This window comes from Carassius auratus, unplaced genomic scaffold, assembly GCF_003368295.1.
Source record: "Carassius auratus strain Wakin unplaced genomic scaffold, ASM336829v1 scaf_tig00036686, whole genome shotgun sequence".
NCBI lineage: Eukaryota > Metazoa > Chordata > Actinopteri > Cypriniformes > Cyprinidae > Carassius > Carassius auratus.
Window position 1 is genome coordinate 67,919 of NW_020526328.1, and position 18,722 is coordinate 86,640.

The window sequence follows — 18,722 nt, forward strand, 5'->3', positions numbered from 1 at the left end:
ACATGCAGATGTGGCCCTGGAGTAGTTGCAGATTGTCCTTAGCCTGGAACACGCAAGAAAAGGAACCTTGGATTGAAGGTTTACTCGCCGGAGCTTAACCTTGTTGCAGATATCTGTGTGTCTTCTGCCTCTCTGGGCTAGAGACTCAGAACTTGGTCAATCTGCTTTGTCTCTCTAGGCTGGAGACTTAGGACGTGCTGCATCTGTTGTTGTCTCGCTGGACGAAGACTCTAAATGAAGTCTGAATGTAGATTATCTCTTTCCTCAGAACGTGGTTGTATCTGTTGCTGCCACGAAGCTGGAGACTTAGATTTTGGTATCTGTTATTGCCTCTTCCCTCACGGGCATTGCAGTCTCACCTTCACAAGCCGGAGACTCAGAATGTTTGTTGATCTGTTAGTGACTCCTGGATGTGTCAGAGACTCAGAACTTGCTCTGTTAGTGTCTCTTCCTGACAGGACTCAGACTCGGAAATGGTGTAGCTATTATTGCCTCTTCCCTCACAGGACTCAGACTCAGTACAGGGAGTGTCTTTTGAGAAGGTACATTTATACATAAACTGTCATTCATGCATTAATTTGTCCATTAACAACTGAGTTTGTGCAAGATGTTGCACTACACGTCATTGTCAATGAGAATACTTATTTCTCTGAATAAGTATAAGACACATGTGTGTTGTAGTTTGCATCAGTTTAAGGTTTGAGAACATAGTTATGAATAGATTTGGATGGAACTCTGTTATCCCTCTTTGTTTCACCCATTGCTGCTGAGTCCAGAGGTCCTAAGGAATTTTTATAGCGGTCACAGGCCAAAACCTGAGGAATCAGTCTGTTGGTGGGTGAAGGGCAGAAACTGCATTTTGACCAACAGGAAGTCCTGTCCTTCCCAGGCTTTGTACCAAAGGTCTTCTTCTTGCCCTCTAAGATTTGTCTGGCTATTGTCCTGGCATCTTTATCTGATGGCATTGGACAGTTTACTTATGTTAGTTCACCAAGATCCAAATCAAAATATAGCAAAACTTTGTCCACTATTTTGGTCAGAGAAGGGCCCCACCATAACTGGGCCCTGGAATGTGCTGTCCACTACAGAAATTATGTTCAGGCTAAAGTTTTTAATTATTTAAATTTTCTTAGTGCTGTTCATGTTAAAGCAAAGATTGAAATGGTTATGATAACTTTTTTTTTTTTAAGTGTGGAGAATGGTTATAATTAACTGAATATGCATTTTTCATTCTATTCTAATAATGAAAGGCTGTGATGTATAATTTTGAGCATGCAGCCAGTGGGGCCATCATAAAGGGCCCTTTGCTAATGATATAGTTTATAGGGGTCCTATTATGCTTTTTAAACTTTTTTAACTTTAGTTAGTCTGTAATGTTGCTGTTCAAACATAAAAAAAAATCTGTAAAGTTACAAAGCTCAAAGTCTAAATCAAAAGTAGATATTTTATTAAACAGAAATCACTTTTTTAAAAATACAACGGATGACTTGTTTGGACTAAAATGCATATTTTCCTAGATTTGTGAAATCACAAATACAGATGAATGGGATGATACCTGGTTGAGCTGCACTAGAGAAGGCAACGAGTGTTATCACAATGTTGGAGACACGATAGCTTTCACAAGGCTCATCTAGGTTTAAATCACACTCAAACTGATTTGATATTGATGCAATAATTACACTGAAGCTTGCAGGTGGCTATGATAAGGGGCATAACATTTCATGACCAGGCACCAAATGTGCTGCCAATCACAACACAGACTGGCCCAGCTAACCTTTTACAGCACATTTTGTATTTCAGGAGACGGGCCTTCATTTGATACAGGAACTATTTGAGCCCAGCATGTGTTTTTCAAACAACCTAGTATGAGAGCCTGTTCTAGTACACCCCAAAACGAAATCAAGAATTTGTAAAAGAGCTTAATAGGACCTCTTTAATTATCAAGTCTGACCCTTGGTGGGTCTAGCAGCAAGTGGCTTGAATTCTTGCTTGTCTCTTTCTGCATTTTTTGTCTGTAAGAATATAGCAGTTCTCTCATGTTCTGATATATGATGAGCACTTCCAAACTTGACACCCCCACAACCTCTCATGCCATTATGAGGCAGCACATAATGGTTAAATTTGCTATGTAGAACTGTTTTTAAATTGCTTATAATCCACAGCAAGCTGCAGATATATTGTGTGTTTGAATAGAGATGCAATAACAAGCAACAGCAGATCACATACAAATATAGGCACACTTCATGTGCACTTTCGGTCATGAGGACTTACAATGGCTGCTGCCTACGTGTGTCCATTCGCCATTTTAGCATTCAAAAGGGTGCTCACAAGCTCCCCCTTTGCGGCCGCTATGCGCCCTTAATGCTCACTTCTGATGAGCACGCAAACATGCAAGCTATGCAGCCGACTTCTACCCAGCATTCAAATTGGCATTACATCAGGAAAGTGCTGACTCTGAGGAAGACCGTGAGGGTTTAGGGTGCCATTTGGGAAAGGGCCTGTAAAGACACTGTAAGAGCAGGTCTTGCCAGGCACTGCTTTCTTGTGATTGCAAGGAATTAGTCTGGTGGATTATTCATGGCTCTAATAATTCCCACTGCTCATTCAGATAACTTAATGACTAGCCATTGTATAAAATACATAATAGAGATCTACGTGGGATGCATTTTCACTCCTATGAGATTCTGGCCTGCTCCCAGAAAAAGAAAAAAAAAGAAAGAAAGTACCTTGCAAGCTTTCGCAAACAGTTTTCACGTTTTGTCCCGGAAAAAAAAGGCCACAGGTACACTCTTAGGAAGAAAAGTGCTTTCATTGAAGCCATACCTTTTCAAAAGGTAAACCTTTTGTACTTTGTCTAACCCTAAAAGGTGGATAAAGTATTATTATCTAAAGTAAACATCTTTATGATACTATTATAGTTTTTATTGATATTTTGAGTCCATTTTTATTTTTATTTTAAGTTTATTTTAAGTGTGTGTGTGTGTGTTGTCTTTTAGTTTATCTTGATGCACTAAAGTCACTAAAACTAAACATGTAATAAAAATAAATTGAAGTTATATTTATCAGCTTTTTAATGCTTTAAATGCAATAAGACATTAGAGAGCTGAAAAGAAAGCATTAGATTAAGAGAGAGGATCAGATTGACAATTTATTTTAGGTTTACAGTATATAAACATAGGTTTTACGTTTTAGTGTCAGTTTTAGTTAATTACTTTTACCCTGATTTACATATTAGAACCTAAATGGTACACATACTTTATGAAAAAGTAGCACCACAGTGACAGAATTTGTAAAAAAAAAAAAAATCTTAGAGTATAAAGTATATGCATATTTTCAGTTCCTCTCCAATAAAATTATGTCTTGCACGTTGTTGTTTTTCTCCAATCCCACTCATTGCTTCAGTCTTCACCTTGTTTCATTTGTCACAGCAGGCAAAAGGAAGCTGCCTCGCTGACTCCCACAATCAAAAAACATTGAGAACATCCAACCCTGCACCTGTAAACAGTTTATTTTTGTTACTTAATAGGTATATAACACTATATCTTACAAACATAAAATACATTTGAGTAACTTTTATTTTATCTTTAGATGTGTGCATTTATAGGCACGTGTATCATGAACACTTGCATGTGAATTTGTGGGTGGGCACAGAATCAGTTGTTTTAAACATTAGTCTTTACATAATACTGTACATAAGCACACACAGACACACATTTCAGTGCTGTTTCACATTTCTTAAAGTTTGAGAGCTGGTGACCTCTTAAGGGGAAATTCCTCCATCTGTTTAAGGATGTGGGTTTAATTTACAGTTATTTATTTTTTAATTATCACATTTTCCTTTTTATTGCTTGAGTGCTGCTGTAATGTAGGCTGTTTTTTTTTTGAAACACTTTCCCTTGAGTATCCAAAAGCTGTGAACTGACTGATGTTTGAGCAATCATTCTGCATTTATTGCCTGGTCATGTACACTAGTGATTTGAGTTTTCTGAATTGATCAAAACACACCATAAACTCTCAGATTGGTCTGACAGATGGAGGCAGGGCTTGAGAGTTGAACTCAGAGCATGAGGTCTTTGACTGCGGTTAGTCCTGCTGTACAGTATGTCAGCAGCTCAGACTCAGGTTTACACTTTTGTGTCTGTTTCTTTTGTTTCTCCCTGTAATTCTTTGCAGCTTTGAAAAGGGATTTGATCATGCAGCATATATCCTGAGCCTCTTTTGGTCTCCGTCACACTTTTTACTTTTCTCATTTTCAACAACCAGTTTGCATTCTGATTTGAAATGTGCATTTCTCCTAATAGATGGACAGAATAATGCATTTTTTTTTCCTGTTGATAAATATCCTGTTTCTCCAAAATACATAATATTATAGAAATAAAATGGGTTGCAAATGTTATTTCATGTTGAATGACTTTTTTAAATGGACATTCTTTGTATTCTGGGAGTAAACATCTTTTTATTTTATTTGTTTACTATTTTTTTAATTATGTTTTAATTTTAATGCAGTCAATTAAAAATTGTTACATTTATTAAAATACTTAAAAAAAATACATGATAAAAAAAGAAAACAAAATACATAAAATATTTTCTCCTTCAATAACTGTTGTTTCTTGGGACCTGTGTTGTATAGTGTGTTATACATTGAATGGTCTTCTGGACAAAAAGGTTGAGAACCACTGCTTCAGATAAGGCTTAGAGCCCAGGTCCCTAAAAGCCCAGCAAACTGTCTTCTGTGCCACTGTATGATAACAGATGTATGTTTACTCATCTAAAGCATGCTGGAATTCACATTCCAGTATGACAAAATCAGATGGTTGATGACATCACAAAAGGATGACAAGGTACTTTGTTTTGCAGCTTTGAAGTTTGTCCACTTTAACACATGATCTGTAATATATAATGGAGTTTGAGAGTTTGTTTGTGATAAAATATCCAATCAAGGCCTTTGTAGTGGAAGAATGCTCTGTATTATGTATGCTAGATTCATGGGCCTAATTAGAGTCTGACCTAGGTTGAGTATCCAGTATCTTATACATGTTCATACATGCAAATTCTGAAACCCAGGGGCAAAAAAATAAGCTAAACATGTCAAGTTAATTAATAAATAGATTAATAATTAATAAAAGATTTCCTTTTCCTCACTGTTCCCTGAGGAGTTCTATTTTCTTCATGAAGCTTTGAATACTTTAATCTCACATTTTAATTCATGTAATATATGAAAAATAAACCCTATGTAATGCTCATTTTCACTCACATGAGTACCTGTTGCTTCCTCGAGCAGAGCAGCCTCTGTCTAAAGCCTTCCATTGAAAATTAAACACTCTCTCTGGGAGACAAGCCTGGATCAGAGTTACCATAGCAACAGGTCATCTGACTTAACAAGGTCCAGCATAGAATTAGACGGGGCTGAAACATCATTGTGAATGTGAGTACCATAAGGATAGAGGTAGGGGTGAGTCAGAGTGTCTTAGTTTAATGAAAAAGTTAAATGTAAAAAAAATATATGTATTTGCTTATTTGGATGGATTCAGATAATTTTATTAGTTATTCTGAAAAGCACTATTCAAGTGAACTATTTTTTTCTTCCAGGTTTACACATGTAACAGCATTAAACAGTTTGGGATTGGTAAGATTTCATTTTTAATCAAAAATAAAGTACAAACAGCAATATTGTGAAATATATCTATTTAAAATAACTATTCTGTTTGAATATATTTAAAATGTATTTTATTTTCAGTCATGGCAAAGCCAAAATATGGTCATTTATTTTTTATGTGTTCATTACAGTATTAAAATAAGCATTTTTTGTAATTCTATGTAGCCTGGTGCTTTTTTGTAAAAGTGTAAATGGGTCTAGATTGTACAATATAAATAAACCTTTCACTGTACTCTAAATATAAAAATACCATCTGCATTTTTATTGTCAGAAATGAAAACTAGTAATCATTTACTCTCGTTGTGTTCCAAACCATGAATGAGTTTCCTTTTACTTTATACATAAAATAGATTTTTAGAATTGTTTTGCATCAATGCAATTTAACTCAGAGACTTTGTTTGAATGCCATTTACATTTATTGTTTGGACAAAGCAATAGAAAGATTTTTCTAGTGTGTTCCACTAGTTGCTTGTGCAGAAATTTAGTTTTGCACATCCCTAGAATTGATTTCCAAAATGAGTTGTCCTGTAGTTTTTCAAAATGGTCTAGAGTTTATGCATGACTCATTTGCAGTGGATCCCTGTCATGTTTTGCTCTTGTTTATGCTGTTGAGGATTGACAGCAGTCAGTAGGTGTTTGATTCGAGAGTATGAACTCGATCCTGGACCATCAAAGACATCGTGCTCTCCCACAAATCTTAGTGTCAGGGAATCAATTCTCATTGGCTTTCAGCTAATTGTTTGTTGCACATATTGATGGTTAGAGAAGGAGGCATGGCCAGAGAGAGAAAGTGAGAGAGCGCGAGAGAGAGATCTTATGTTTATAGCTGTTCAGAAGAGATCATTTAAACTGTTAGAGTGTGTGATAGACTTAAAACTGTACAGAACATATTTATGGATGAGGGTAGATCCCAAAGGTATAACAGTGAGATGATAACCTAGTTAGTGCTTTATGACTGCTCCTGGTTCAATTCACTTGATCAAAACCATTTAACAGTCTTTCTTTATTACGTCCATTCCCACATTTCAAGCATAAAAGGGTTTCCATCTCTCTCATCTCTCCTCTCATCTCTCCTCCACCTGCTTACACAGCTCTCGACAGCGCTGTATGGGTGGCAGTATCATTTCTCTGCAGATTTCTGTTTATTTGTTTTCTCTGGCAGTGATATTTCATGTGATGACATAGGGTACCCGCTTGCTGTTCCTCCTTTCATCGACTCTTCGTTCCCTGAGGAATAAAAAACACATTATTTAAATGCTTGCCTTTAATGGAGCACCCTGTAGTCATTAAAAAGAGAGGCAAATTAGACAATGTTCTTATTTTAATTCTACTGTGTAAATTTAAGAGTATCTTCATGTTTTGTTTATTGCCTGGTTTAATTTAAAAGTGAAACTGCAGCTATTAGCATGGAAAGCAATTTACTTGGTCTGTCGGTAACTCAGCGTTTGTCTCAAAGGATTATTGGTGGTCTGCAAGTGAACTTTGCTTTTGTCAGAATGCTGTCATGCGTAAAAATGCATGTAGTATAGATACGTAAACAAACCCGGTGGTGGGGGGGGGGGGGTGCAGGCAGACAACACAGGAAGTTGTTCCTATTCAAGTATTGTTAACAAACCTAATGAATATTGACACTCATTTTTTTTTTTTTTTTTGGTTTGTTTGTTAACATGCATCTCTGAGGTGAATATGACCGGTGCAAGCATTCCCCCTGGCCGAAAATTGGCAAATGCACTTTTGTGAGTAGTGCATATTGATTTTATTTCAGTGGCGCAATCTTTGTTGGGCATTATTCTGGAGACAAATGTTTCTGAGTCGTGGGGAATGCATTCACCTTGCACTCGCAGCAATAAAGAAGACATGTGTTTGTACCTATATGCGTTTCTCTCCATCCTCCTGGCTCTGCCAGTAAACCAATGAAGGGGCCAATCAGAACTCACTATAGCTCCCCGTTGACCAGACGCTGAGAGTTTCAGTGTGTGGAGCAATATTTCATCCCAAATGATACTGCGTTTCATCCCTACCGCTCTAGTTTCACTTCGTACACATTTCTGTCTGGTTTTATGGGGTCGGAAATAATGAAAACATTCCTTATCAATGTTGTTGCTGTCTGATGATATTATTTTCAGTCAATGGATTATATTTGTTTAGGCCATAAGCTTTCTTTTGCTTTCTTGTGCATATATCAAGCAAAGATTCTTTCTCCTGTGTTGATCCTGAGTGAATGTGAGTTTAGACATCAAATTGTCATAAGACATATTCCTCCTCAAATTGACCAAGAGATTTTCCTCTCTGGAAAACCACAGATTTTGAAATTGTCCTATGCCTTTTTGAATCTGCAGATGAGAAAGAGAGAACTGTTCTTAGCACAGCATCTTTCAAGGGCACAGCCTTTTTCACAAGCTGTTTATTTCTCAACTTCAACAAATTAATTATAGAAGAGCAGAGGGAAAATATCACCAGTGCAACTGACATGTTTAGGTTTGTTTTTGTCCTTTTTAGTGTTGTTCAGATTTTACCACCACACAATATTTGCACTTTCTTACAATCTGCAAAATAATAGGCAGGTTATGTGATGAGGAGAATCAGGAGAGAAACACTGCAGATAGAAGGCTGGATTTCATTTCAAATTGTACATCCACTTCAGCTGATGCATTTATGCCTTTATGCTTCTTCTGCCGGTGAGAATTGAATTATGGAGGTGTTTTGAAATGTTTTGTTATTGCCATCTGAGAGAAGTATACTGTATATATGTGCTTCCACTCACCAAGAACAAATTTATTTTTTTCTTTGCCACATGTATTTGCCATTTTTGCAGTGGGCACGTATTATTGAGGCACACAGGTACAGAGGACAGGTTAGAGCAATCCTGGGAAATCATGTAACATGAATGAAAACAACTGTACAGAGTTTACAGAAAGATCTTTACTGGAAGAACTTGTGAATTTGCAACATAATTGGGCATTATAGTCTTTTTATTGTTGCATTTATGCGTCTGGAAGATGCCTAGATGCATTTTATCAATCCTGGCACATAAACCCATGACCTTGGCAACACTATGCTAGCTGAGCTACATGATTTGCTAATTGATTGTGGGGCACATAAAAGGTTAGGTTTCTTTATCCCACCTGGAATCAATGAAACAACATAGAAAACACCTGGAATCAACTTAATCAACAAAATGGGGACAGGAACACACACAAAACATGGGACAGAGTCTGACATAACGCCCCCTCCAGAGACCGTGGCCTCACGCCACATAACATCCAAAGGTGGATGGGGGGTGGGCACTCTGGAGGGTCCCTCAGGACAGACACGGGACAGTGGGGATTCTGAATGGGATCAGGAGCCCATCCTTGCTTTAACTCGGGATCAGAAGCCCTTCCTGGCTATGCTCAGTAGTTGGGCCCACACTGGAGCAAACTCTGGAGGAGCAGGCACTGGATGGTGCTCTGGAAGGCACTTATGAGGAGCAGGCACCAGATGGAGCTTTGGGGCTGGCAGACTTGCAGCGTTAATGTTTGTTCGGCTTGCCATTTTAATGTTCGTTCGGCTTGCCATATTAATGTTCGTTGGTCTTGCCATACTAACAGCCAGCTTTATCGACAACTGCCGGTTGAGGCGTTCGGGATCGGACACTCTCCAGACACTGGATGACTCCTTCCAGTCGAGATCTGTGGAGTCTAGGAGCTCTGTGGCATGATGGAACATGGGACAGAGTTTGACACCAGGCAATGTTTTTCCAATCTTCTATTGTACCATTTTGGTGAGCCTGTGCGAATTGTAGCCTCCGCTTTTTGGTCTTTTGCTGCTGTAGCCTATCTGCTTCAGGGTTCGACGTGTTGTGCAGTCAGAGATGCTATTCTGCATAACCTGGTTGTAACGAGTGGTTATTTGAGTTACTGTTTCCTTTCTATCATCTCTTACCAGTCTACCTCCTCTGACCTCTGACATCAACAAGGCATTTTTATCCACACAACCATTGGACCATTATCTGTAAACCCTAGGGATGGTTGTGTATGAAAATCCCTGTAGAAAAGCAGTTTTTGAAATACTCAGACCAGCCTGTCTGGCACCAACAACCATTCCATGTTCAAAGTCACCTAAATCCCCTTTCTTCCCTATTCTGATGCTTTGTTTGAACTTCAGCAAGCTGTCTTCTCCAGATTTAGATGCCTAAATGTATTGATTTGCTGCCATGTGATTGTCTGATTAGCAATTTGTGTTACCAAACTATAGAACAGGTGTACCTAATAAAGTGGCTGGTGAGTGTGTGTGTATATACTGTATATAGACTTATGGGATGGGCTGGGATCTATGAAAATAACATAAATTGACCAAAAGAGAAGGAGTGTCAGTCTGTAAAAAGAAAAAAAACTAAAATTGTATTCTATATAAGAACATTTAAACTGCTAATGAAGTTAAATTTGGATGCATTTTACACTTTTCTTAATGTTGTGATCTACCAAACAAACTAGTTTACACCAGCTTAGATTCAAAACATGTCTTGCTGTAGTGAAGAAATAATAAAATCTTTTGTTCTCTTTATCACAGCACAGTAGTCTAGTACACTAGCAGTTAATCTTGATTGTCATTCCTTAAGTGATGCTGTCTCTAATTTTGTAGGACAGTAATGTTATTTTTGTTTGCCTACATGTTGCCTTATAAAAACATTTTCACTCTCACATTTTTAGTTGATTCAATATCACCTACAGCTCAACCTGGCAAAAACTGAGCTTCTTGTCTTCCCTATCACTCCAACTCTTCAGTATGATTTCTCCATCCAGCTAGGTTCTTCTACTATTTCCCCATCAAAGGCCACATCTTTCGATCTTGCAGGTTTGCATTGCACAACATCAGAAAGATCAGGCCCTTTCTAACCATTTTTTAGTCTTTTTGGGTCCTTTTCTAGTCCTTTCTAACTTCTTTTCCAGGACCTTGTCATTTCTAGACTAGACTACTGCAATGCTCTTCTGGCTGGACTTCCATCAAGCACAATGAAACCTCTAAAAATGATACCGAATGGAGTGGCACTACTGTTCTTCAATTAACCAAAAAGACCCCATGTTACACCTCTCTTTATCTCCTTGCACTGGCTAGGTTGCATCTCGCATCAAGTTAAAGACATTGATGCTTGCATATAGAACAACCACAGGCTAAGCACCCACCTACTTCCACTCACTATAACAAATCTACATCCCCTCCAGAAGTCTGAGATCTGCCAGTGGACAATGCCTCGTGGTACCATCACAGAGAGGCTCAAAATCACTTTCCAGAACATTCTCATTCTCCACTCCTGGCTGGTGGAATGATCTTCCAAGTCTTATCCGGAATGAATCCCTGACAATTTCCAACCGGCAGCTGAAAACTCATCTCTTTCTAAACTACTTGACTTCATTGTAGAAAAAAAATAAAATAAATACTTTCTCTTTATTTATTCATTCTTTTTCTAACTTGTACTCATTTGAACAATGTCTAAAACTTGGTATTACAAGCACTTTAATTGTCTGTTTGCCTCTTTAAGAAGAATCGCTTTATGTATCCCCCAATTGTAAGTCGCTTTGGATAAAAGCATCTGCAAAATGACTAAATGTGTAAATGTAAATGTCACACACTTGAGGCTTTTTGCCAATCACAATGCACTGAATAGCCTGGTCCATCAGAGCACACCTCGCTTTTTTTCATAAAGTTTCATAAAGGCAGGAATAGAGGAGAAACAATAATGTACAGTATGTGGAAAATAATGTGTTTTTTAAACTTAAACCATGTAAACACATTTCATTACGTCAAATACACAAAATAATGCTCTTTTTCGCAACGTCATATGACCCCTTTAAAAGCATATTATCGTCAAATGATTCTAAAATATTAATGGTCCAAGGCAGATTACCTGCAACAATTATTTTAGGATAGTTTGTGGTTTGATCTTAGTGACAGATTTAGGAGCTAGTTTTACTCTTTACTCTTAGAGCAAACATTTAGGAGTCCTAAATTTAGGACTGACACACCCATTTTTTTCTCCTAAATCGGTGAGTTATGAGCTACTTCTAGCCCAAATATGTTTTGTGAATATGCGCCCAGATAAACAGTATTGCAAGCAAGAGGGAAAGAGTCACCTTGTTTGGTTATGACTTTGGGGATAACCATACACTACCAACACATATCAATTCAGAATATGATGTTATGGTCTGGGTTTGACTGGTTGCACAACAGGAAGCATAGATTGAAAAGTAAGTGGTTTTTACAGATGCTACAATGCACTTGCTCTTTCCAGCATGGTTCAAGACTGTGATTCATTCTCTTGGACTGTCTGTGGACTGTGGTGCATATGTTGTGCTGAGCATCCGAGTGCTATTCAGTAGAAGATTTTGGATAGATATTTTTTCAAGTTGATGTAAAGAACCACCAACACAGTCTCCATTGTTTTGAAGCGTACATGCAAGCAGTGTTCCAACCTCCAGCTGTGTTTTATTATTTTCCGGCATCCAATGTGTACTTTGAATTGCAGCCTGAGCAGGAAATTTTACCTTTTTTGCTGTGTCTGTGTCTGACATAAAAATACACTCCCACTATCTCTTTATACACACATATACTGAACCCAGACACGTTTGATAAGCAATGTTTTTTCCTGTATTGTGGTCTTATCGCTTCATTATTGCCTGCAGTCAGTCCAATATATACTCCCTAAACTTGAAAGCCAGTCTGTCCGTCTGCAGGTGTTCCACTGCGGCCACTGTCAAGATTCACAACCAGATATCCAACAATTTATATTCCATTTCGTGGACAGGTGGTAATTTCATTGCATTTCTATCCACAGGATTGCATTTATGAGGAATTTCTGTACTCAGTACTGTCCCTATAACCTAAAGGGATAGTTCATCCCAAAAAAAATTATTGTCATCATTTACTCACCCACATTCCTTATTAATTAATTTCCTTATGTGTAACATAAAAGAAGATATTTTTATGTGTTTTTTTTTTTGTTTGTTTGTTTTTTGTTTTTGTCTATAGAGTAGAAGTCAATGGTAACCAAAAAAGATTAGGTTACCAAAGTTCTTCAGAATAACCTCTTTTGTTTTCTACAGAAGAAAGAAATACAAGGTGAGTAAATGATGGCAGGATTGTGATGGTCGGCAGGACTATCATTTTAATATTGTGCCATTCCATGTGTGTGTAATGCAAATTGTTTCCACTGACCCCAGTTGTGCTGCAACTGTTCTCTATTTTGGTATCAAAGATACAAGAATTGTGACTCTGACAGACGTCTGCATATGAGTCTTAATCTGGTGCACAATTTTTCATCAATCTGGAGCTCATAAATCACAGAATCTGATATCTGGGCTATCAGAATCTGATAGCGCTTTAATTAGATGCTTAAAATTTCCACATATTACTTCTGACAAAAATGATTATTAAAATATATTAACATTTCTTTTGATATTATTATTATTATTATTATTATTATTAAATACTGTATATTGTTTGTTTTTAATAATACTGTAAAACAATGTATACGTTTGCTGTATTATTTTGTATTATTGTTACTGTGTGTGTGTATTATAGCAGTATTACTTTCAAAACATTAGTTTGAAGATTCAAAACTTAAAAAGCAAAGTTTTCTTTTTACATTGCTACAGGAAGCAGAAATTCTCATTTTTGTTCACAAATGTTTCTTTTTTTAAAAAAGAGTATCATTAATTCTCAAAGGAAAATGGTTGAGCTTATGATTTTTGTATGTACACCAAGAAGATTTGTATATTTTCAGCACAGTCATTTTTTCTTTTGTGTTTTTGTTTTCTGCAGGCAGTGGAAACGAATCTAGCATCCAAAGATAGTCACTGGGTGTATGCCAATGAGGTAAGCACATATTCATAATAAGTTTCATTACTCATTCTTATCTGTTTCAGAAATGAGGGATCGACCTGGAAACTGTCAGTAGTCAGATCCTGAAAACAGACCAAATTCAGTTTACAGTGTTTGATATGTGGCACATCTCTCATTCAGTTTATAATGTGCTGTCACCATGCTAGAGCAAAGCTGACAGTGGATTATTGCACTGGTATGACTGTAAGCCACAGTTTTGCTCTCCTTATTTCTCTTCCTCCCTCCCTCACTCTGTTGATGGACGAAGTGGAAGCAAGACCAAATGAGAGTCTGGCCCTACAAAGAACCAGTGAGAGCTGTGCATAGAAATCTAGCATAATAAGAACTGAGTGCAGTACTCGGCAGTGTTCATTTTGTTTACGAAGACGAAATATTTTAAAGACATTTTTTCTGTGATGAAGATGAGACGTTGACAAGCTAAAACTAATATCTGATGATAAAAACTATCACCAAATTAATGCCGCATCTTCGATAACAAGATGTGAGATGGGACTATAATGTTATTTAAGGAATTGTCTTTCGAAATGTGCGTCCCTGTCATTGGACTGCAGTTGGATTAGGGGTGTTCACATATCTTTCAGTAGGCTATGGCAGCCGCAGTGGATGGAAAGACTATCAAAATGCGAACTAGAGATCTGAAACAATGGCATTAGCACCCGAGACCTTTTCTCAGCCACAGACGTCATGCCATGGACCGTTGTCTGAACGTCTGATGCATATGGCACACAAAAGTGGAAACACTTCAGGAGTGTCGAAGTCCTCATCGGATTGGTTGAATTCTACAGGATTTCTGCGAGACGTGTGTGTCGTGTTCTTAAACGTGCTGCTTGGAAACAAACCCCCTCACGACAGAAGAAAGCCTAGTGTTTACAAAAGATATATATATATATAAAAAACCTGATTCTCAATTTATCCAAAATCTTGCAGCTCTAGTTTACACGTTGTTTATTGCTGCATATAATTCATTAAAATATAGGTTTAATTTCATAAAGTTGATTTCAAAATGCACATACATTTTTTGCAGTTTGTGTTTTTCGGTTGAATAAAAGTTTTCCCTATATATTTCAGAATTGAGGATTTCTTCAAAAAAGTCAAAAAAAATGGTGTAAAGGTAAAAAAAAAAAAAAAAAAAGTTAAGAGTCAGCTGTCAGCACAATTAGAAATAAGATACCAGCACTATACTACACTCAGCAAAATATTTTCTAATTATCATTATCTATAAAATCCCAGAAGTCACAGAGATATAATTTTTTGTCAATATTGCAAACCCTTAATTTTCTTTCTTTATTTTGATGTGCTACCCCAAGATTTGCTTTGGCCTCATCTTGCCACCCCTATTAACATTTTCTGGGGGCACCACTGGTCACATTGCTGTGATTCTTCTGTTTACCCCTTATTCTGAATTAAAGCTGAGTAATTTGCTTGTCCCTCAACACACACATGAAGGTCACCACAACACCAATGAACACAAATTAAAGGGTTAGTATGACTCACCCTGAAGTCATCCTAGGTGTATATGACTTTAGTCTTTCAGACAAATTCAGCTGTAGTTATTTAAAAAATTGTCTTTGATCTTTCAAGGCACTTGATGCAACTTAGCAGGTGTTGCACTCCATCGGTCCATGAGAAGTTTAATAAAAAGCTCATCCATTAAAAAAATCACACGGCTCCAGGGAGTGGGTGAACAAAGCCCTTCTGTAGCGAATCAATCAGTTTTTGTAAGAAAAATATCCATATTCAAAACGTAATAATCACTCTAATCTATCTTACGCTCACTGTTGTAAAACTGAAGCAGCTGCGCATGCATATCCATGTAATTCTCATGAAAACCAACGTTTGTTAACAGGAGCAAAGGAAGCAAAGTTTCCTTACTGTAGCAAAGAAAAACCAGTCTCCTCCTGGCTCATATTGAAATCCTCTGAAATTCTTCTGTACAAATCCTTGTTTTGTACTTCTAATTAGTGACCGTTGTTTTGCTTTGATCTCTCCACTGGGTTTCCATGTGTAACCCCCTTATCAGGGAGGGTTATATGAATATAAAACAGTTTTAATGTAAAGTGTGCATGTATAATGTCCAATTTATAATAGCCATATAGGTTATTAGTGAATGATGTCAACATAACCATATTCTGTTAAGATTAGTCCTTTTAAATGTTTTACTATGCATCTTCTACAAAGAGCTTGTAAAAGTAAGTTTCCCCTTTAAGGGAATGAGTAAAACTTTAAGGGTTGGTTGATATGTACTTGAACAAAAACGTGGATTTCGCTATCAGGTTAGATCGATTCCTGTTTGATTGGATGTTTATTAGTTAATACCCACCTCCGATATACGTGAGTCTCATGTGATTGGTTTATCCGGAGGTCGGGAGAAAAAAAGACGAGAGGAGAGGCGATATGAGAATAGGTGTGCAAAAAGGTTGGTTCTAATCGAAATCTACCCGTTTAATAACCCAAAAAAAACTTGAGTTAAGTCTTCATATTTCTTTAGATACGTCTTTTGTTAGTTAAGTGTCTGATTGAACACAGGAAATGTGTTTGCCTGTTTTATTTTGATTCGTTTTCGAGTGAAAGACGTTGAGGCCTGTGTGAATATACAGCGATTTCAGTTAGAAAGATTGTAATTTTAGACTTCGTTTATCCTATTCATCGTGCTGTTGTGAGTAAAACAGTCGACGTGGGAAGAGTAAAAGGAGATCAGATAGCCCTGTTGAGCCACCGGAAGCGCTCACAGGTCCTCTGATAACGAGGGACTGTACAGCCGCAACCGGATAGCACGCCCAGCCACCGGGAGTGTTGGGTGTTCCTCCGGCATCGAGGGAGCGACGGCTGTTAGCGGAGGTGGTGCGAGCCGCGGTTGACGAAAATCGGAGCTGCGTATGGACTTACAGGTACTGCTTATTGGTCTTATTTTAGCTCACTGAAGAGTGAAGAGGCCATTTTGCATTTTAAAGGCCACTACGTACCCAAGCAACGAATCAGGCCTGCATCGGGGTTTGGTTTGAGTGTGTTTATGGTGTGAGTGGGCCCACTTTTATCTATTGTTTTTTTTGTATATTAAGTCTACGGTTACAGTTCATAAAACGCTGAAACGTGTTACTTTGGATTACTAGTGATATAAGTGCCCTAAGTAGTAAGTGAATTAAGTGGATTTATTTTTCACTGATAATTCTCAGTTTGTTCTGCAAAGAGTGTACATCTAGTGCTAAATAAGAAACCAAAGGTATTGAGTCTTGTAAACTTGGGTATATTTCCCTAAGGGATTTTCTGAGCATTCTAATCCATGTATTACTGGTTTATCAGTATTGAATATTAATACCTGTACTTATTCATATTGAAATTACCTAGTGGTTATTGTTAATATATATCATCTGAACATTTATATCTGATATTCATACCATCCTATTAATATATATCTATAAATATAATTATATATTGTATTTTCCTTATTGTTATTATATATTTTTTTTGTTTGTTAAATAAATTATTTCTTTTGGATACGTGTTTCAGATTAGTCATTTAGGAAACTAATAACTCTCTTTAAAACGTGGTATCAGAGATGGGGGCTTAAATTATAGTCGAGAGACACCAATAAAAGGAACCCGGTGCTCCACCCATTAGAACTTAGGTCAGGACACACTTAGGAGGGCAGGGGGCGCTACATAAAGTGGGGGCTCGTCCGGGATTTTTCATTCCCTCCCTGGTACCTTTCAGAAGAGAGAAATAAACACGTGTCAATTCTCCTTGATCCCTGAGAAGAAAACAGATATTTGGTGCATTTAATAACTTCTTGTTGAAAATATGTCTCGCAGAAGTAACCCTTCTCCTCAAAGTGAACTTGCTGACTGGTGCAGAGAGGCTGGGATTGACCTTGCTCACTCCTTGATGCTAACAAGTGTACCCAGATCAACTGAGATTGCACGCATTGAAGAAGTAGCCGAGAGTGTGAAAGCTTTTGGAAGAGTGCGCGTTCGAGACACAAGATTTGGAGCCTCTCCAGATACCCTACTTGTGCTGTGTGAATGCAGAGAGTCTGTAGACCCCACACGCTGTCCTATGGAACTAAAGCCGACCGATGATGAGACCTGGAGGATAACTACGGGCGTTGGAAAAAACCCAACAGGTACTGTTCCCTCAGGATTTGCTGACAAGCTCTCCCAGTTTCTGCGGGATGAAGGGAAGTCTATGACAGATCTACAAGCACTATTTCCTCCTCTGAGTGCAAGTCCCAGTTCCCCTGAGTCAATCATTCGTGCAGTGGGGGAGATCCTAGAGAAAACCATAAGACCTCCAAGTGATAGCAATGCTTACCGTCGTTTACGTACTTTCTCTGGTATTGTTCCGACCCCCACGGGAGAAGAAACCATGGAGCACTGGATGGAGCAAGCTAAGATGATGATAACTGAATGTGAATGCTCCGAGAAAGAGAAACGGAGACGAATTGTGGAAAGCTTAAAGGGACCAGCCCTAGAAATCATTAAAGCTGTCCGTATGTCCAGTCCTGATGCCAGCTCGCAGCAGTACCTTGAAGCTCTGGAAAGTACTTTTGGCTCCTCAGAGTCCGGAGAGGATTTGTATTTCGCTTTTCGGCTTCTTCGACAGCGTCCAGGTGAGACACTTTCTGATTTCCTGAGAAGAGTTGAAAAATCACTGACAAAAGTTGTGCAAAGAGGTGGACTGTCTCCCACCAATGTTGACAAGGCAAGAGTGGAACAACTGATTCGTGGAGCCGTCGAATCTGATATGATGCTTTTGCAATTGAGGTTAAGGGAGAGAAAAGAACACCCACCAACTTTTCTGAGCCTGTTGAATGAGATTAGGGAGGCTGAAGAAATTGAAGTCACTAGACGCAAGTTTACTGCTACAGCAAAGTCCATACACTTGCAGGACGAGGGGAATAACTGTCCCGCTTTTGTGCGAGAACTTAAAGCAGAAATTCAAGAACTGAGGACTCAGCTCGAAAGTGACCGCTTGAATAGCCTACCAGCATCCTCTATGATGTTAGAATCTAGAGCCAACCTATGTAAAACAAGCCCCTCCGATCACAAAGGAGTAACAAAGGATTCTGAAGTTCAGTCTTTGAGAAAGCAAGTACTTCAGCTGCAACAACAGCTAGCAGTAATGAGTGTCAGTTCAAGTAGTTCAGCTAGTCATGCCCAGTTACACCAACCGCATGCTTCAGTCCAGC

At 38.1% G+C, this 18,722-nt stretch overlaps 1 protein-coding gene across 1 annotated transcript in view; it reads left to right on the forward strand.

Moving 5' to 3' along the window:
* LOC113082676 (glutamate receptor ionotropic, delta-1-like) overlaps positions 1-18,722 on the forward strand; it is a gene marked incomplete at its 5' end in the record, with an annotated part of 73,898 nt that overhangs the window by 38,089 nt on the left and 17,087 nt on the right. The window contains one exon of the mRNA XM_026254216.1: positions 13,457-13,510. Within this exon, the coding sequence (XP_026110001.1) occupies positions 13,457-13,510 (54 nt within the window). The remainder of the gene's footprint in view (positions 1-13,456; positions 13,511-18,722) is intronic.